Below are 20,655 nucleotides of genomic sequence, written 5' to 3' on the forward strand. Positions count from 1 at the left end.
GGCTGTCCATCTGTTTCTAAAATCTTGATACTGGTAGCATGGCATCTCTTTTATTATGCCTCTAGGAAAAACATTTTGATTTGGCTATAAACAGAAGTCCTACTAACCTTTGTAAAATTCTTTAACTTCTCTGGAGAGATTTTATCCTTCTCTTTTGTATAGCTCAGTATACACAGGAACATGAAACAATGCTAAATACAATCTTATTGTTTGTGAACAGTTGTCAAGTATGCTTCTGCTTATTATGGCATAGCTGATGCTGACAACTATTTTTGAATACAGCTAGAGCAAGATGCATTGGCAACTGGATGTAGTTGTATAATCAGAAACTTAGAATTGTTGTCCTTCATAATTGTTTCCAGGTAGCAATGAACAGAGCTCAAGTGTGTTTGATATCTAGTTCCAAATCTGGGGAGAGACACCTTTACCTTATTAAGGTGTCTAGGGATAAAATCTCAGACAATGATGACCAAGAGACAGCAAACTGTGATGCAAAAGGTAACAGACTTTTAAAAAAATTAATCATTTTCATTTCCTACCTACCAACTCTTGACTGATTGGGTTTATTAATATTTTAGCAATATTTGCTGTGCTCACAAGTGTTCTGACAAAAGATGACTGGTGGAACCTCCTCCTGAAAGCCATATACTCTTTGTGTGACCTTTCCCGATATGAGGAGGCAGAGCTGCTGGTGGATTCCTCACTGGAATATTATTCATTTTATGATGATAGGCAAAAGCGCAAAGAGCTGGAGTACTTTGGTCTTTCAGCTGCAATTCTGGACAAGAACTTCAGAAAAGGATACAACTATATCAGGTGAGAAGCACTGGATTTTAGCTGACCACAACATTGTGTTTTTTAATGATCTTATATAATGATTTCCATTGAGGTTGTAGTTATGTTGCTAAGAATGTTTGCTGTTAATGTAAAATAGTGAATTTCTGAATTGCCGTTGGGCTGATCTTTTGTTTCTAAAGGAAAGAGAATACCTGTTTTACTTTAAAATTGCCTTAAAAGCAGATACATTGACTGAAACTATGGGGCTTTTTGACATCCTTTTATTGCAAAGCAGTATAATACAGTAGGTAGCTCTGTGTGCAATGCACTACTTGGTCATCCTGATGAACATTATGAAGGTACTCTACAAACTTTCTTATACTGAGTTTGTCTCTTTCACTGATCTGATGTTTACTTCTGGAAAGTCCAAAGTGAAAGAATAGTCCAAAAGCAAGTTGTAGCTGCTGTGGCTTCCCCTACAGGCTGTTCACTCACTGATTTATTGCATATTTACATACAATATATTCAACAAATGCTTTTTACTCACATTTTAGGATAATGGTAATGGAAAATGTTAATAAACCACAACTCTGGAACATCTTCAATCAAGTCACCATGCATTCTCAGGATGTACGACATCATCGCTTTTGTCTTAGATTAATGCTGAAAAATCCTGATAATCATGCACTGTGTGTCCTAAATGGGCATAATGCATTTGTATCTGGTAGTTTCAAGCATGCTCTTGGTAAGGCCATCATTATACTGTACTAATATCAACAAGTATAACAGTTGGGGTGCTAAATATTAATTGCTTGTATTTTTTTTTTTACCATCAATTTTCTCATGTTTTCATTATATTTTTCAAAGTAGATTGAATGCGCCCTACAGGTAGGAAAAAAATCACTTAGTATTTATTTCCTGCTTCAATAAATGAAGTACAGTTCTTAATGTTAATAGGCATTTTCATACTATGTAACTGTTTGGTAACAGAATCTCTGAGCATTACTGAATGGGTTGGTTTATGAAAATGAGGCTGGCAATGTTTCAGTGTTTGGTTTAAAATATAGTATAGTGATTTAGAAGTTCTCTGATTAACCTGCAAGAAAGATAATTAAATGATTACACTAAGAAGGAAACAGGCTAATTTAATCAGCAATATATGGCAAATGTGAAGTTTTAAGTAAGTTTTAAATTTCAAAGGAATACTGCTGGGTTAATTTAAGAAATTGTCATCAGCCACTGCAATTTCAGAGAAGAGCAAGTTATCAACAATACAATTAAAAAAACCCCAGGGAGTTGCCATCTTGCCGTCTCCTTATATAGATTAGGGAAGAGGAATTTCAGGTTCTGATAGCAATCACTCAGTTCAAAGTTGTGAAATTAGTTGGTGGTCTCAGTACAGTTCCTAATAGATGAGTCCGCATAAGAAAAATCAACATCCTGTTTGGCACTCTTTTAGTAATTCTCAGTAGAGAGACGAAGGACTGACTGGTCCTGAAGCTTGAACCCACCCTCCCAGTCTTAAGAGTGGTACCTCCAGTTTAGTGTTAAGGCATAGTGGAGGTGATCAAATGGAGCGGGGAATCTGCATTGCCGCCATCCATGTCTTATTGTGGATAACCATAGAAGGCAGCCAGAATTTTCAAAGTGACTATTGATTTTGAGTGCCTCCATTTTTGGATGCCTAACTTCAGAGACTTGAAATGAAGTGCTAAGCACCCACTCTGAAAATCAGGCCCCTTAAAGTATCTTTTGAAAGTCTTGTATGAAATCCTTGTCCTATTGAAGTCAGCGGGAGTTTTGCCATGACTTCAGTGGGATCAGTATTTTACCCCTTCTTCTTATTCTTCAAGGCTGACTTTGACATCTTTCTCAGCACTAATATTTGAGAAAAAGAAAATGTGCAGAATGAACCTTTTGAAATTAAAATTTGTGTTCCATTAGAAAGTGGCATTTTTTAAATAAAAATCCAAGGAAAATAAGATGTTTCTTTCTCGTCAAGTAACCATAAGGCACTCAATCAGAAACACAGACCATGTTCTGAATTATCATAGTCTTTACTCTTTCATCTAAAGAGCATTAACCAGCCTCAGATATAGTATTTGAGGCATTCTGCTTTAAAATAAATACAGAAGAGAGACCTAGATCTTTAGTTGGTGTAAATCAGTTTACACCATCTAGGGATCTGGCCCATGAACTCTATCAAAAATAGTTAATTTCACACTTTGTACATTGTACAATTCAGTACATATCATTTAGTTTCTTTTCTGCTTTGAAATAATAGATCTTTTATTATTATGAATGCTTTGTTTTTAATATGCTAGAAGCAACCAGTTTACCCCTAGGGTGCTAAAACAAGTGCGGTAGATCCTCAACTGATGTAAATGATCATAAAGCACTGTTGATCTCAGTTAAGCTATGACAGTTTATACCCGTTGAGGATCTGCCCCAGGTCTCTCAAAAAAAATACAATAGAAAGTAGCAATACAACAAAAGGCTAAAGAGTTTGCTCATGATGTTTCAAAAGATGCTGTAGCACATTGCATTAAACCTTGTGACTCTGAGTTACAACTTCAACAAGACCCTCTTGCTCCTTTCTCATAAGTCTTTGTTTCTATTCTGATATATTTATATTTAAGTTCTTATACCACACTGCTGTGTGTGGTATCTGAGAGCTGCTGAAAACATGAAATCTGCTGCATCTCATATTCTCCCTCTTTCCTGCTTTGATGCAGTAATTTTGAAATGTGATTTTTCCTTGCGCCATTCCTTTTTTTCAGTTCACGCTTCCAAAAAAGTGTTAGGTTTTTGAAAAAATGAAACCCATGTTTGTGTCAGATCATTTACTTCTGTTTCTCCTAGGACAATATGTGCAAGCCTTCCGTACTAACCCAGATGAGCCTCTGTACAGTCTTTGCATAGGCTTAACTTTCGTCCATATGGCATCTCAGAAGTATGTGTTAAAAAGACATGCTCTTCTAGTACAGGTAAGTTATTCTGTTCTCCTTTGTGCATAGCACATGCTGTCATTTATCTCTGTCTTGCCTCTCACAGTTACAGCTCTGATACATTATTAGAGCTGATTGACGTTTAAAAAACAGATTTAGGGTAGGATTTTCAAAACCCTCCAAGAACCTTAGGAGCACGTGTCCCAATGACAGTCAGCTTGTGCTTCTAAGTCACTTCAGTGCTTGAAAATCTTCTTTTTGTAAATAAAAGCAATTCTGTTCATTTTGTTGTGGTTTGGGGAATCTTTAATTATTTGCATATATTTAGGCAGCTGCCATGTAGTCATTAATAATTTCAGCTTCACTAGCTTTATTATGTACAGTGTAGGGACAAGGGTCAAAGAGCAGTTTTTCACTGTGCCTTGTATCTACAGTTTGAGCACATCGAGACTAGTGTGTAATGCATGAGGGAGAGTTAACCAGTGAGCAATCCCTAGTATTTGTTAAGGGCTTGATCTCACAAGATGCTGCGTGCCCTCAATTCCCATTGAGGCAGTGTTGGGCCATGTGCGTGGTTTTAGGCTAGTCTGTAAAGATCCAATAGAGGAAATCCTGTGCTCTGTACCCTGAAGGCATTAAGGACCATTGTATAATGGTATTAAAGTGATTTTACTTTTGATATACTGCAGTGGTACTGCTCTGTTGTATAACTGGCAGCAAGTTTTGAACAGGAAAGTGTGGATAATCATCTGTGCATAAAATCACTGTGGACAAATTGTGTATGAAATTTCATTTTTTTAACCCAAACCCTTGAAGAAAATGGCATTGATTTAATTTTTTTTTAAAAGTAGACTAATTTGCATCTGGGTTTTCAACCTTCTAAGTCAATCCATACTCTTTCTGGAGAGATTTCAGCTGCTATCTGTTGTTAAAATATGACACACATTGGAAGTGCAAATGTACCATCACTGTCCTTTCTATTGATTTCTTTCTCCTGGATCCCTGTATACAAATTTAGCATAATTACCTTGTAGGCTTACACTGATTCCTGGATTTGCACAGCCCACAGAGACTCTCTTCTTGGATTGCTGCTCCAACACAACCCACCCTATATATTTCCATCTTCAGCCACTCCCATTTCTTGATGTCCTGCACCTTCCAGACAGTTGAGACTTAACAGCCCCATACTGGATCTGAAGCTTGTGGATCAGTCCCATTTCTAGTGCTGGCATGATCCTCATTTTCTTCACTATTTCTAATCCCTTCCAGTTTTTTATTCCCTCTTCCTCTCTTCCCTGTACCTTTCAGTGAACTAAACAAGGCTAAGAGCTAGTGCCGACATATTCAAGTTTGGGGGCATGAAATTAGGCACCTAAATAAGGGGCCTGGTTTTTAGAAGTGCTGAGCACTTGCAGCTCCCTTTGATTTCAGTAGGCGTTGCAGGTGACGAGCTTCTCTAAAATCAGACCAATGACTTAGGTGCCTAGCTTTAGGCATTCAAGTCTGCATACTTTGGCCTAGCTTTCAATATGTGTTTAACCACTTCTTTCTTTCTAACAATCCTTCCTTCTTATCTCTCTTCCTGACAAACTCATTTTAAGAATATACTTGAAAAATGTTCTATTTATGCCACCCTCCAGCGATGCCTTCTTTTTGGTGTCTCTGCTTTTCTCATTTCTTGTTCATCCACGTTGAGGATTTTTAGTCTTTGCTTGCTTCTTGTTTGTTTGTTCAGTAGTTCACCCAGACAGTGACTTAGTGGTGACCCTAATTATGATGATTAGCTGCTAGAGTATGAGCTAGTTCCTTAATATTGAAAGATCTATCTTCTCTGATTGTCAATAGTCTCTGTGGAAATAAAGCCCTCTGGTTATAGCAGAGGCAGCACATTTCTGTGTGACATCAAAATGAGACAAAACTCTTGTCACTTCTATACAGGGCATGTCTTCACTGACGGTGGCAAATTTGCATCTGTCAGATCAATCTATCCAGATCGAGTGAGCAGCAGTGAAGAGCCGCTCAATCGATCTGAAAGTCGATTCAATTAAACCACCTCCTAAAGGTGTAGCGCTGCGTCAACGGGTACGCAGTTCCCGTTGGCGCAGTGTAGTGGAGTTGGCGCGCAGAAGAGGACTGAGGAAGTCAATGTAAGTTACGCAAACTACTCTGCGTAACTTGTGTAACTCTCATCGACGGCCATCAAATTTCCCTGTAAGTAATTTGTGTTCCATTTGCCCCCCTCATCCTGAACCTGGTTTGATTTTTTTTCCCAAGACTCTTTCAATTTAAAAGGAAATATTCTGGTGAATTTTAATCTGAAAATTGTTGAATGTGTTTCTTTGGGAGTTGACTCTAACACCATTCACTTTTATAGCACTGTACAGACATTAACTAATGAATGCTCTGAGCAACCCTATGAGGGAGGCAGGCAGGCAGGAATATGAGCTCTCATTTTACAGATGAGGAACTGAGGCGTAGAGGTTAAATGACTTTCCCAAAGTTACATAGCAAGTCAGTGGCAGAGATGGGGGCGGATGATCCTTCTAAATGGGGGGCAGAGGGATGTGGGAGGAGCAAAGAAGCTACTGAGATGGGCGGGGGAGAGGATAGCCAGCTCTGGGCTGGGAAGGGGCTTCCCAGTAATTCTTACCACTGTTCCTACAGCAGTGCCTTGTGCTAATCTCCCCCTCCACGCCCTAGCACCTGACACACACATTCCAGTCCCTTCCTCAGGTTGGGTGTATCTGCCGTGACCTTGTGTTGGCTGGAAGGAGGGACTAGCTTCGACTAGGGAGTCCTACCTGCTCCCCAACAGCCAACCTAATCTTGTGCACCTTGGTGGCCTTTCAAACCACTCGTCTAGGTCTTGCTCTTGTTTCTGCCTCCCTTCACCAGCATGTGGGTGGGGGGGCCGTGGAACATAACCAGATTCCACTCTTGCCTCTGCAAGATATTGGCAGGGGGGTAGAAACATAGATCCTCCCCCCGCCATTTCCACTGCAGGAATGGTAACTGCCCACCTCCCTGCCTCCACCCCCAGTTCCACTCTCGTGGTAGAGCTAAGAGTAGTTCCTTGCAGCCCCTTGCTCATTTCTCTCAAGCTATTATTCGTTATTTCTTAGACATTGCTCTATCTTGATGCCTGCAATCATATGCTGTTGTGCAAACAACAAATTGAAAATGACTCCCTTTCTAGTTCTTCTTGTTTATCTTTTCTGAGCAACTATGTTCTGCATATGAGTACATCATCAGATTAATTTTGGAAAGGAGAATGAGGCTGTGTATTACCAGGACTCTGCTGTTTAACGTCTGTCTTTTAAACAAGGCAAAACAGGTCCCTAAGAACTAATGTAACGAAGGAAAGAATAGTTACTTTTTTAGGATAGAGGCATTGTCTAGTGGCCACACCTTAGGACAAGGGAATCACAAGTTCTTAGCTCTGCCAGACTTGGGTTCCTTTGGGAAAACTCTCATTGGCTCAGTAGAAGCATGCTGAGATGCTTTTATCTTTTTATTTCGGATATGTGAATTGTCCAGGAGTTTAGCCTGATCTGTTGGTTTCTCTACATTTTTTTTAACTGGCTATTTTGCAGATTTTCATCTGCCCACAATTGGTAACTGTCTGAAGTTAACTGGTATTGCAGGAGCTTTAGAAGGAGCACTAACTAGCCTGTGTAGTGAATGCGTTTGTATTCCAGAAATAGTACTGTGCTATATTAATGGTTTGATGCTAGAAAAGGCTGTATTTAACCATCTTTTCTTTGATACCTTGAAAAGAAGAGGTCTGAAAATTAGGGTTACCAACCTTCCAGGATTGTCCTGGAGTCAAGATTAATCTTTAATTAAAGATTGTCATGTGATGAAACCTCCAGGAATATGTCCAACCAAAACTGGCAACCTTACAATTCAGATTAATTTGGGAGCAGGTTCAAATTCAAATGGGCTAAAGGGGGCAGGGAGTGGGCAAGGGTTAAATAAATAATAGCAGACAAGAAGTGATGTTCTCAAGAGTAATAGGTGTGGGGTTAAACAAACAACCTCATTGTATCCATTCCTTCCTCCCCTTCGTCTGTCTGTTTAGATGGTACACTGTTCGGGGCATGGACCTGCCTTACATGTCTGTAAAGTATCTTCATAGTTGAACGCTATATAAATATTAGTAATTCTGAACAACTTTGCACACATCTTATCAAAAGATCTGTCTGTCGTCTTCACTATGTGAGGCTGCCGAGGCCATGAAGAATCTCCTCTGCTGGTCTAATGTCATGGAAAGTGGATGGTTTGTTTTTGCATTTGGTCTTAAATTAGGCAGTTATGTTTATGGGCAAAAACCTCTGTTTGGAAATTTAAAACATACCGCTTTATTTATTTATTTATTTAAAATAAAGCTTACAGTATTTGTTTTGTTTGTAGGGATTCTCTTTCCTTCATCGGTACCTGGACCTCCGTGGACCGTGCCAAGAATCTTTCTATAACCTAGGCCGTGGCCTTCATCAGCTTGGATTAGTGCATTTGGCAATCCATTATTACCAAAAGGCACTTGATCTTCCTCCTCTCATCTTAGAGGTACCATATAGTTAAACATTTGAACTATAAAAGTAAAATCAGATCAGCGTTACTATGTTTTTAACCAGAAGTAAAACCAGTGCACAAGTTTCTGTTGTTTATATTTGCACTGAATAACTCCTACTATAATTTTGCAGGCTGTAGAGAAAGCACTTAATTGTCATCTGAGCTATATTTATGAACATGTATAATTCAAATTGCTCAGGTAATATTTGTTGGGTTTATTTTATCATCTGGCTGGGGTAGCAAGTGCAAAAAAAATGGTTGCTGAACTGTACCTAATGTCCAATTTAAAGGCAGAATGTTAAATATAACTGGCATTTTCTGTGTTTCATGAGTATGAAGGTTTAGTATAGAAATATAGAATTCCAGTGTAACTATGGGAATGTGATAGGAATGAAATGAGTCCCTAGATGATAAAGAACTTGCTCTCATTTTGTTACGGTTTTCTCATCTAACTTATGGTATAGTATCCATGCACACTAGTGAATGATTTTTTAATTCTTTTAGGGAATAGAAGCTGATCAGACAGACTTGCGAAGAGATGTTGCCTTCAACTTATCACTAATTTATCAGAGCAGTGGAAATATAAGAATGGCTCAAAAGCTGTTGTATACATATGGAATTGTATGATGGAGTTTGTGGCACCTGTTTCTGACTGAGCGAGCCTGCTAGGAAAATTATATTTATCACTTCAACTAGGCCATTAAGAATCTCTTGCATTACGCATCTATAGAGAGACCGATTCAAAAAGATATGTACATATTTTTTCTAAACTGATCTAGATGTCATTGGATCAGAGTTGTTACGTTACTGTATATATTTTGTTTCCTGAACTTTTGAGTATTTTTTCCCCCATTTCCTGAGGCTGAAACAGTAAAATGTCCCGATGCAAACAACCTACTACAAGCAGGCTTTTATGAGCAGATTCTCCTGACGTACTTAGATGTTGGTCCAGCGCATTATTAATAAGATCTCCTATTCTCCCAGCCCCGAAGACTTTTTCTGAAGCCTGAAATTGGTGCTGGTACACAGATTTCTCAGCTAGCTAAGGGACTAAAAATGAAGCAAAAACCTTTTTTGGAGAAGATTTTTAAAAAGTAATATTTAACTGATTACTGTCACAGTTCAGGAAGCTATTCAATTCTCGCAATTGGTTACATTTGCTAGTTATTGTACAAAATTGTTACTATTATATAAGAGAAGGAAGACTGAAGAAATTGGCGTAAGGGGAGGGGAAAGATATAAGCCCAACTCCCCCAGACAGTAACTCTTCTTGGATTCCTGGGAGAATTTTTCCAGAGAAAAGGGGGACAAATTTAATGTTGCAAATAACTTTAAAGTACTTAAAATATTTTTCCAGGCATCCTTATTATCGTTTTTACTTCATTGCAAGCTGTGTCTAAGAAAAGTAATTACCTTTCATCGATGTGACAGTGATTTAGTAATAAAAGAAATCCATTTTCTGGAGTATTGTAATTTGTTCTAATAAAGATCTTTAGTTATTTAAGAAATCAACAATCATTTAAATAATTATTCTTAGCCTAAGTTTAATGGGCTAAAAATTTGTTAGTGTAATAACCTACAGTCCATTATCTTCCTGTATTAAATATTGAGAGATGTATTACAAATTCTGTATATTGCTTTGCTAATCAAGAATGATCATTCCAATTATAGCTGTGTCCTATATATTACCCTGTCCTGCAGAGAAATAGCCTCATGCTAGACGTGATGATGATAATAGTCCCATGTCTGAAACCTGTCTCCAGTAAGAATTATTTTAAAAGCCTTTGTACCATTACAACACTAAATTTTGGTATGTGTAATACTTCCATCTGGCCCAACTAATTAAAGTTTAGTTCGGACACAAATTCCATTAGATTACACATTAGTAGGTCTGGCAGGGTAATAGGCTCATGCATTAAATCTCAACCACTCGTTACAGCTCTTGAAGAAAAATGGAGCAATAGCCTTGTCAACTTCTCTGTTCCTAGGGAGCCCAAGTATAAATTATTTACATTAGATCAGACAATGAGAGCACAGGTCAGACAAAAAGATGACACATACATACCACTGCTGAAAGTTGCTGTGTCCTGCAGGAAGGGCTGATTGGTGATTGTGGAGCTGCTATTCTTTCTTCTGTGTCAGTAGTGAGCTAGTACCCCAGCCCCGTACTAGGAGCATTTGTTTTCTGATTCAGACAAAAAACAACTCCTGCCCAAGCCCAGGGTGCTGTCTGTAATAACAGGAGTGTCAACCCTACTGTTCCTGTAAAAGTCAGGTAATTGCATTCTACCTATGCAGTTGCAGTAGGCTATGGTAGCCTTACTTCCTGTCATGCTACTCCTCAAACCCCTCCATGATGAAGGGAGTATTCCAAAGAAACAATTAAGTGAACATCAAGGAGTTTCCCCAGTCCTTTGTCCCATTCTTTGGGCTTTACTGCAGCCCATTAGTATATAGCCCATAGTTTGGTAGCGGTTTGGATGAAAAGCACTATAGCAAGCTAAGTAATACTGTGTGCTCAGACTGTGCCTTCTCGCTAAGTCTCTCAGTGCTCAATCCTAAACCTCTCAGGACCAGTGCTTATCGTCTACTTATTTAAAAGAAAGAATAGGTTTCATGCACCATGTGACAAACTGCAAATATTTTAGAAACTAACAGGTTTAATGCCCATTTAAATACAAAGTCAGCAGATTAGATCTGTATACACAGCAATTATACACACACACAGAGCACTCTAGTGTCTGTATCTGGAAAGAAAGAATCCTTCCCCAACATTTTCTTATCCGCTAATCACTAAAACAATGGTGCATGGGTAGCAGCAACTACTACTAAAGGGCACACACTGGATGGTAGGATTTGGAGCTTTCTCTCTGCCGCTGGAAAATCTCTTTGCAGAGCAAGGTGTTTTCTGTCCGTTGTTTATAGAATGACCACACTATTTGTCAGTTAGCCATGTAGCTTAAAAGAGCTGCAGTGTGAGATAAGGCAGCCATAGCCCTGCTGGTTGCAGGCTACAAGTACAGGCTGGTGCTACTGTAGCATTAGACTACTGCTGAGGCTGGTTTGAGAGGCCCATGGGAGAAGAGAACAGGGCTGTAGAATAGAATCCTACACCGAGGCTCATTTTAACCTATGCACTCAGTGATGAAGCAAGCAGAAACTCCGATCTCACTGTTGGTAGGGTGGGAAGCGGAACATAAGATTGCATAGTTCTTTAGGCATGAGCCAAAGGCCATTGAAGTTAATGAAAGATACCTCAGCTTTAATGGGCTTCCAATCAGGCCCTTAGTCATTAAGGCAATGATCCTCAAACTTTTCATCTCATGCCCCTCCCCCACCCTTACCAGTAGAATGTCTCCCCGAGCCAGGAACAGGATCCATGGCCACAGCTGGAGCAGAGCTGTGGGGGTGCTCCCTCCCCACCCTCTTGTGGGGGGCTGGCCCAGCTCCTGCCCCACTGAATGTTCTCTATGTCCCCCTGGGGGCGGGCCTGCCCCACACTTTGGGAACCATTGTACTAACGATCTGATCCTGCTTTCACTGAAGTCAATGGCAAAATATCCATTGACATCAACAGGGGCAGGGTCCAGGCTATTGTCATATAAACCTAATTATGGTACAAATGTAGGAATATAAAATGGGTGGGATGACATTTTCTAAGTTCCAGCAATGTGCTTGGCCCTGTACACACCACAGAGCTTCAAGCTAGCCCCAGAGAAACAAATGGCATTAGACAACTGGAAGCAGCTTAGCCAACAGCACTGCAATTATTAAATTTTAAAAAATTGGGTGCGTAAAAGCATAGGGGCTGCAGCTGGGTTGCACTGTAAGCTGAGGAGGAGTGAGTTTTAAGGAGGGTTCTGAGCTGCTCATAAGTGATTAACTGAACAATGGATGAAAATGGTTGGTTTTTATATCATAAGCGAATGGCAGTTAAAGTCTTAACCCACTGCACCCACTGGTGTACAGCACCTGCTTTAACCACCTCCTTCCCCTTTGTGTAGCTTGTTCCAAGCTAGGGCAGAATTAACCAACTCTACTAATCCCAAGGGCAACAAGGGTGCAAGCTATGCTACCTGGCAGCCTCTGGGGAGCAGCTTCCAGCAGCAAAGCCTTGGACACAGGGCTCCTGCAACTGCCCGAGGGTACTATCCTCCTCTCATTGCCTAGGCCTATGGTTCCTCCTACTGCTACTAATAGCTGTTCCCATCAGCTAAGAAGGGCTCCCCTCCCTGTACTGGTCAGACCATGGGTATCTAACAATGGACAACTGTCCTGTTTCACTATGTTTAGTATCACCAGCGTAGGAATCCAGTGGCCTGGCCTGGATAGATAGAACCTCTGCACTACAATCTGGGCTCTCAACAACTATGATGCCTGCTCACTTTACAGGGCTTATTCTCACCCACTACTCTCCTCTGAGCTGCTGAAATGCCAGTGAGAGATGTGACTGGAGACAATGATCCAGAACATAGTTACTTGTACCAGAAGTTATAGCGATAAGAATTATTTCTTTGCTATAAATAATGTTTTTGTAAATCTCAGTTCCATGATGAAGCATTTAGGCAAATTATTCACACTCAAAGACCATGATAGGGTGGGGGAAATGGAAGTCTGGCTCACAAAATGAGACATTCTAGTAAGTGTCAGACAGTTGAGACTTATGAGCTAAGCTGAAATGGAGTATGCAATTTAAATTAATATTCCAAAACCTGTCTGCACTGGTTTCCCATCAACCAGCCAGTCAATATACATTTTATTTGATGGGTCTTCCTCCCTGATACAGAGTAGGCCCAGTTCATAGAGGACCTCTGCTTATACCCACTCAAAAATGTTCTCCTGAAATATGCAAATACTTAGATGCATTAGCCTCAGGGTTCATCTTCCAGCATGTGAAGTTCTGGCCTGAACTGTGGCATTCACATGCAGGGTGGTATGGAAACCTGGAATTTCCTGGGTCAGATGACATCACTTCCTGTCTAGCTCAGCTTGGTACTTCCTGGAGATGAGTTTGAGCTGCTGTTTAGTCTCCCAGCGATTCAGGGAGGCTTGGCTAGGGAGTTTCACAGCCTTTTCCTTCTCCATCTGTTAAAGGACAGGAAACTGGGTGAAAACTGAGCTATCCCCTCTCATTCCCAATGACAGAAAATGCAGAGATTAACCTAGCTCTACAGATGTATCTTGAGCTGCTGCAAACAGCTATCTGGGAATTGCCACAGCTGTAAAAGACAAAGGCTCTGAGATCTCCATACAAAACAAGGTAAGGAGAGTTGTTTTTACAGAAATGTTTGGATGCATGGCAGATGGAGAATGGCAACAGTCATGGAGAAAAGCAAGAGAGGATGGCACATTAGAGCCACTGGTTTTCAATACAGTTTTTTGGGTAGGGAGCTTAATCAGACCTGAAATATAGCCGGATATGGATAATGGAGACCCCAATAGGTTACACAAATGTAATTTGCCCACCAAATACGCACATCCTGTGAAACATCAGCAAGAGTTGAGAGAACAAACTAAATTTCTAAACCTTTGACCTGGGCTTGACTCCTTTGAGAATGTTTTCCTGCCCCAAGGAGATGCTGGTTGGGCTGAGGGAGGTGTGGGGTGATGGGAACCACAGAAATAAACAGGGGTTAAGAAACCAAAATTCTGATTGTCACCTTTAATCTGCTAAAAAAGTGAGATGGGAAAGTTGGGTCTGAGGTTTGCTCTTTTCCTCACTGTTTGGAGATGACTCCTCTCTGTTCCTGTTCTGCATACAGCAGAACATCACACTGGGGCAGGATTTTCTTACAGTTCTCCAGACGTTGTCTCCTACCCATGTTATGTGCATCCAAACAGAACAGTGTTGGCTTTCTTCTGGCACTGACATTCACTTCTGCATAGGAAACACCTGCTAGTGTCCCGCAAGGCCTTGCTATTACCTTCACTTCAGTGAGTGCCAGCACTCTTCCCTACAACAGTACTCTGGCTGTACTAATATTATTGCTCCTCTGACATATACACAGGAAAATCTACTCCCCTGATCCTCATCTTGCCATTAACTATGCTCCTCTACCTTGAAAGTAAAAGTGATTCACTTATTTACCTCCTTGCCAGAGCTACTTTCACTGGGGATCTTCTGCTGTTTGTTTTTCATTAGCTCTAGCTGCAGGCTGTCAAACTTGGATTTGAACCAGCGGTGAGCTTCTTCCAGGTTAGCTGTGATCTGGGGCAGACAGTAGTGGTTAGAATCAGAAAGAGAACTGTTCGCAATTCCAACTTCTGGCTCCACACTGGACAGGCAGGATTCCAGATCCAGATTTCTTTAAATCTCCCACCTCTATGTAAATATAGAATACACCACTTGGCCATCCTGACCTCCTTTCTGCAACATTATGGAAGGGGTGGAAGAGATCCACACTGCACTGCTGTTACCCCCTCACTGGGTAACTAATGGGCATCTCATTAGCATTAGACCATGGGAAGACAATTCTAATGAGGGAAAAGCATCAAGAAGGTGGTGGAGAAAGAGAGTAAAATGGAGGCTGAATACAGCAAGCCACAGAAGAAAGATGGGAGATCATGGCCTTTGCATGGAGATGTACTGGCACCAGGATCATTCAAAGAATGACAAATGCTGTAAAATTACCATCCCCACTGTATCAGCAAGTTATTTCACCTCCTGTATTTGCAAGAACTCTTGTTAAGAACAATCCTATATACAGACGCTACAATGTACTGTAGAGCTTGAATTGAAAGGACCTTTGTTACTTACTCCCTTTCCTACACTGGACACCTCCCCTTGTAAAATAACTAAAGTATGCAGAATTTGGAACCAAATGTATGTAGTAACACTCCTGTAAGTTATCATGCTTTGGACTATTACAGTGCAATACCATAGGCTTTCAATAAGAGATGAGGTGCATGGAGAAATGTGACTCACATTTAAAACTAAAATAATTTGTATAGGACACTATTAAGAGCACTAACTGAAGAAGGGCTGGGGATAAGCACCAGCCAACTGCCATGGAGAGAAATAAACTGGGGCTACACCTTACTTCCCACTTCATCAAAGCCCTGCTCTTAACGGGCCCCTCAGTGCATGTCTCACAAACAGATCTTGTCATCCCCAAGGAAGGAGAACTCTAGCTCTATTCAGAGGATCTCTTCTTTCCTACTGTTGTACTCACCTGTTCTGACTCTACACTGGCTTCTTTCAATTTATGCTCGGTTTCCTCTTTGCATTTCTTCAACTGTTTGACTGTATCTTCCAGCTTCTGGAGAGAGAAAAACAAACACCCAGACCTCTGTTTATTTTGCTGATGGAGGACATGACACAAACCACTTCTGTATAACAGAAGGAGCAGGAATCTGGACTAGAAACGTTTGTTAGAACAACAGCCTGTCATTCCCAGCCCTGTAGGTCAGATACTAAGCTGCACAGTAGAACATGCCATACATTGCTGGACATGCTCCAATAAGCAGCTATAAAGAGAGGTTATAAAATCTCTCTTGGAATGGGAAGTAAACAGGACCTTATGGAGGTGGCCCCAACAACATGCTCAGAGGCAATAAGCATTCAGCCCCAGGACAGGATCATTCAGCCTCAGCCTGGATCTCCCTGTATTTTCAAGGCTGTGAGCATTTTACCTGACACTGGTTCTCCAGCTGCTGCCGCACTTTCTGCTCCATTTCTAGCTGGGTCTCCAGCTGCCTGTTCCGTGTTGCCACTTCATGCTGGTTTTTGGCCAAGGTTTGCATCTCACTCTGAAGACTTGTTAACTCTGTCATGAATTTTTGGATGCTCTGTGACTAGAGATGGCATAAAATGAGATCTCAGTGACCGCATGTAGACTCTAATCTAATGGAAAGGGGAATTTGTATAGTTTGCTCCCACCTGTTCACAGTTTTTCTTCTGATACTGCTCCTTCATTAGCTCCATTTGCCTCAGCTCAGACTCAATCTCCTGAAAATAATTTTAAATGAAATGAGGATGCCCCAGGGTAATTGTATCATGTGACAGAACTTGGGCTCCTCCACACCCCAGCCTTACTGTGTGACTTGAGGTTTGGCGTCACATGTGCATTGCTGGGGGCAAGCAGGCAGCAGAGTAGCACTGGAGCCCAGTACAGAGGATCTTCATTGAGGCAGGGAGAGGGAGGCACAATACCAGCACCAGTGGGCGTTCTACTGACTGGAAATCACTGGTTTATAAAAGGACACAAAGGCAGCCAGAAGCTGCAGGCCCTTCCCTTCAACCTGATCCATTGGCAAAAAGATACATTATCCAATCTACAGAATTGGGAAACAAAGGGCTGCCAGGAAGTCATCCATTGAGTTACAAAGTGACTCCATAGCAAAACCAACCACATTTAATGTAGGAAGAAAAGAAACAAAGGCCAAGCATTTTCTAGCTGTTACTGACACTAATAGACTCCTATTGGCACCACACTCCAGGGTAGATTTGCTTTTTCCATACTAATAGCTGTACCCTGGCCTGGCTCCACTGCATAGGGACAGCAGTTCTTCCCTTTCTGGGGAGAGAGAGTGTATAAACAGGGTTTTTCAGGGTGAAGCGGTATCTACACAAACCTTTATCCTCTCTGTGTTCTGGATGTTGTTAGCCTTGGAGGCCAAGTAGTGCCTGATTTGAGCTCTTTGACCCTTTAGCTTCCCTTTGTGACTGACCAGAGATTTTTCCAGTTCCATTACTTTCTGTCGCAGGTCCCTGTTAGCTCTAGACACTTCAGCAGACTTGGAAGAAGCCTCTTCAAGGGCTTTCTTCAGCTAGGAGGCATACAGAAGAGGTCAGTTCATGCTCATCCCGAAAAATGTCTGGTTAGAGTAATCAAAGACATGTATTTCTTGTGAACATCACCAGGAAGAGTGACAAGTTTCCTATTTAGAAGGTGATAAGGTAGCTGGTAAGCTGGATTCTCCAGTTATTCATAGGGAATGAAGGAATGCACAGCTTGACCTCTGGGTTTCTTAATACTTCTATGGACAGAGAACACAGATTATAGAAAGAATGTTGCTCAGAACAGATCAAAGAAGTAGAGACTGCCCTTTACTGCCTCTTCTTTGCCATATACCATGTTTTTATCACAAGGGTTTTGTAGTAATTGGAGGCTGCTATCAAACACCATACAACCTTCAGACTATAGCTTTTGGGTCCTTCCTGGACACCGTATCCAATTAATTTTTGGTTTATTCCATAGGATCTAGAGGTGAATACAGTTATGTTTGCACAAAAAACAAAGGGAGGAGACCAACGTGATAAATCCGTCACTAACTATGCTACAGCCACCAGGGTGTCATGTTGTCCACAGCAGGCCAAAACTCTCTGTGTTACTACCAAGTGATACTGCAATACAAAAGGGGGACAGGAAGTGTCATGGATCACTTCTGTATCCTGTTTTCTTATTGTTGGGAAGCAGGGCTCTTCTCTTGAAACTGATCATGAAGTGAATCTTGCAATTCGGCCCCTCCTCACCTCAGCAGATTCCCTGTGAGCTGCTTTCCTTGTAGCTTCTCGCTCGGTCTGAAACTGCTGCTTCAAAGACTCCAAGCGTTCGGAATACAGCTTTTCTTCCATCTTGGCTTCCTCAATTAGCTGCTCCCTTTCAGGAAAGAGGGAAGACACGCACAAGCTATAGAAAATTAACCCTATTGAGTGACTTCATAAAACATTACAAGTGGAAAGACCTGACCACAAAAAGAAAACAGCAGGAAAAAGTGATGGTCCAAAAATATTTCCTTTGCTTGGGTGGACCTCATTTTGCCACATTATGTGAGCCACAAAGATCTGATTTAGCTTTTGAAGCATGGCAGTCCGGGGACTAGTTCAATGTGCCCACTCAGCTGCATGTTCAGCACATTTCTTTCCTCAACAGCAGCTCCAAATAGCAATACAAGATAGATTCTCCTTGCCTGAGGGAGGCTTCCCCTCAGAGCCAGCAGGTGACTGCTCTAGGCCAGCCTGCAGAGTTCAGACCCAAGAGAATGAGGCAAACTGCTCCAGCTCATAATATTCCTCATCTCTAAGGAAATTATGATGGATTTCCATCAGCAAGCAGCCTGCAGTTTCCAGGAGGGAGATTCCTTCCTCTCCCCCATCCCCTGCTGGCAGTACAGGAATGATAGCTCTATTGCAAGTGCCGTCAGCCACTCAAACAGCAGCATAGTGCTCCTGCATTCCGGGCTGCTCCACACACAGTACAGAGGAAATATTGGGCTCCAGTTGCAGTTTTCTAACACTGCAGAGGAGCCTGGAAAAGTCATTCCATCAGCAGGCAAACAGTTCATTCCTGTGGCTTTGCACCAGTCCATCAGTGTCCACCAAGCTGCTGGCTCAGCAGACACCCCACTAAGGTTGTTGCTGCTACTGATAAAAGGATGGAAAAGGCCAGAAGCTCCACAGTTAGAAATGGAAAAGCAAAGTGTTCCTCAGCCACCGCGCCTGGCACCTGTTCTTACCTGCAGGCCATCAATTGTTGATGCTCAATTTCTTTGCGGTCCAATTCTTCCTGAGCATGGATCAGCTTGCTCTGTAGAGTACTATTCGCCTGCAGAGCTTGTTCCAAATTCAGAGCAAGTTTCTTGTTGTCTGCTCTAGCGACGTCTAGTGCTTTACAAAGTGGGTCCACCTCAGGGGTAAAGAGAGAGAGTTAATTCCTATTTAGTTGAATGAAAAGAATGTATAGAAACAATTCTTCCCTCACCACCTCCCCAGTAAGAACAGATGGGATTTTTTCTCCCAGTTAGTGTCAGTTCACTGGACTAGAACTCTGACCACCAACTGCCCACAATTGCTAGGTCGTTAGGCAGTGGCTGCTAACACACCATTGGTATTTGCCAGAGGGAGATCCTCAGAATCAATTTCAGATCACCAGGATGCAAATCCTGCTTTGCATCAAGGCTTCACAAGACAGCAAACTTCCTTCCAAGTGAAGGTACCCCATGGTAACCATGACTGACACTAAAATACAGCTGCCCTGACTACATTAAGGGCAAAATCATCTTTAAGGTAACCAGTTTTAAAACACAATGATCCTTCTAGGTTTAGACATGGCCCAAGAGATGCCTCCAGCAAAAAACAGAAGACTAGACTAAATATTTCAAAGGTTAAAAACAAGCAGCAATGCCCTCCCCCACTAAAAAGAGAGGTAAAGAGGAGAATGTGAGGACCAAAACAAAATAAATACTGCGTCCACATTCTGTTTCCATGTAAAGACAGTTGGAAGGTTACCTCTCTGAAGGCCTCTCTGGATAGAGTAAAGCTTCCTTTCTATAATCTCCAGAAAATGATCTACCCCAATGTTTACAAAAGATTTTGCCTTGCAAGTTTCCCGTCAGATACTCTGACACATTCCATCTTCCAAAAAAAAAAGCAGGATGGTTCAGTATACAGAACTAATCCCACCTATTATGATTGGAAAAACTTGATCTCTACCTGACAATTGTGCTGAGTTTCTATGACAACCAGTTTGGCTTGACACTGTTCCAATTCTGTCTCTAACCTCTGGGTTTTCTGTTGGCTCTGGGTCCTGCAAACAAAAGAAGTGAGAGTATAAAGAACTGATCAAAGGGTATGGTTAACAGCAAAGCCACCTCTGCCTTGCTCTCCCTTGTAGGGAAGGGGCAATATCACAGTTTAGTTTTCTACCTTCAAAGTATTCAGTTTGGACTACGACTGAAATTAAAACTCAGTTCATCTTCCCTCTCGCCCCCCCAATTTCTTCCCTTTCTGATGTACACCATGAGATGATGAATTGGCTTCAGGCACTGGTATCATTCCACTTGGTGTATTCCCATGCAATTTACAAAGCTAGGCCACATTACATTTCTGTTAGCTAGTTGGTCTAGGCATCCAAGATCAGCTTTTAATTTTATAGCATCATCCAGTTCTCAGCACTATGATTTGCTGTGCAGCAACATATAACCATCTCCCATTCAACAGAATGAGAATCTGCTACACAGGAATTGCTAGCCTATAGTATCATGACTGGCACTAGATACATGGCTGACAGGAGTTGCCTGCCCATAAATAGCATTGTACATGTGGCTGGCAGGCTTCACTGGATCACATCATGACTGTAATTATGTGTCCTGCCAACTCATCAATCTGACATTTTCTTTTACAACTAACAGAGTCCACAAACATATGGAGGAAAGTATTGCAAATTCTCAGATATCTTTGACCTGTGAGATTTTGGGCCAGGCAGGGATGTTAACTGGTTCAAACTAGAATAAAAAAAATCACAAAAATTACAGAATAAATTCTGTCCACATAGAAAATGGAGCAGTCTTTCCATGTGCTAATGAAGTTAGATAACAAGGAATGATAACAGCCAAGATCAGAGACAAAAATACAGCT

General features: G+C 41.4%; 2 protein-coding genes across 4 annotated transcripts in view; one reads left to right on the top strand and one right to left on the bottom strand.

Annotated features, from left to right (window-relative positions):
* The window catches only part of GTF3C3 (general transcription factor IIIC subunit 3), a 38,827-nt gene extending 28,710 nt beyond the window's left edge, over positions 1-10,117 (top strand). The window contains exons 14-19 of the mRNA XM_067548977.1: positions 363-498; positions 579-816; positions 1,332-1,522; positions 3,640-3,764; positions 8,139-8,291; positions 8,802-10,117. Of these exons, the coding sequence (XP_067405078.1) occupies positions 363-498; positions 579-816; positions 1,332-1,522; positions 3,640-3,764; positions 8,139-8,291; positions 8,802-8,924 (966 nt within the window). The 3' untranslated portion in view covers positions 8,925-10,117. The remainder of the gene's footprint in view (positions 1-362; positions 499-578; positions 817-1,331; positions 1,523-3,639; positions 3,765-8,138; positions 8,292-8,801) is intronic.
* A 1,325-nt stretch (positions 10,118-11,442) lies between these two features.
* Positions 11,443-20,655, bottom strand: part of CCDC150 (coiled-coil domain containing 150) — a 45,480-nt gene continuing 36,267 nt past the window's right edge. For all 3 annotated transcript variants that reach the window (XM_067548978.1, XM_067548979.1, XM_067548981.1), the window contains 9 exons: positions 19,732-19,825; positions 18,756-18,925; positions 17,773-17,899; positions 16,872-17,066; positions 16,177-16,245; positions 15,930-16,091; positions 15,470-15,556; positions 14,386-14,505; positions 11,443-13,382 (listed from right to left, as the gene is read on the bottom strand). In XM_067548978.1, coding sequence (XP_067405079.1) covers positions 13,266-13,382; positions 14,386-14,505; positions 15,470-15,556; positions 15,930-16,091; positions 16,177-16,245; positions 16,872-17,066; positions 17,773-17,899; positions 18,756-18,925; positions 19,732-19,825 — 1,141 coding nt within the window. In that variant the 3' untranslated portion in view covers positions 11,443-13,265. The remainder of the gene's footprint in view (positions 13,383-14,385; positions 14,506-15,469; positions 15,557-15,929; positions 16,092-16,176; positions 16,246-16,871; positions 17,067-17,772; positions 17,900-18,755; positions 18,926-19,731; positions 19,826-20,655) is intronic.

The sequence above is a fragment of the Emydura macquarii genome, unplaced genomic scaffold (assembly GCF_026122565.2).
Source record: "Emydura macquarii macquarii isolate MOO-44397 ecotype Brisbane River unplaced genomic scaffold, CSIRO-AGI_Emac_v2 contig_1253, whole genome shotgun sequence".
Taxonomy (NCBI): Eukaryota; Metazoa; Chordata; order Testudines; family Chelidae; genus Emydura; species Emydura macquarii.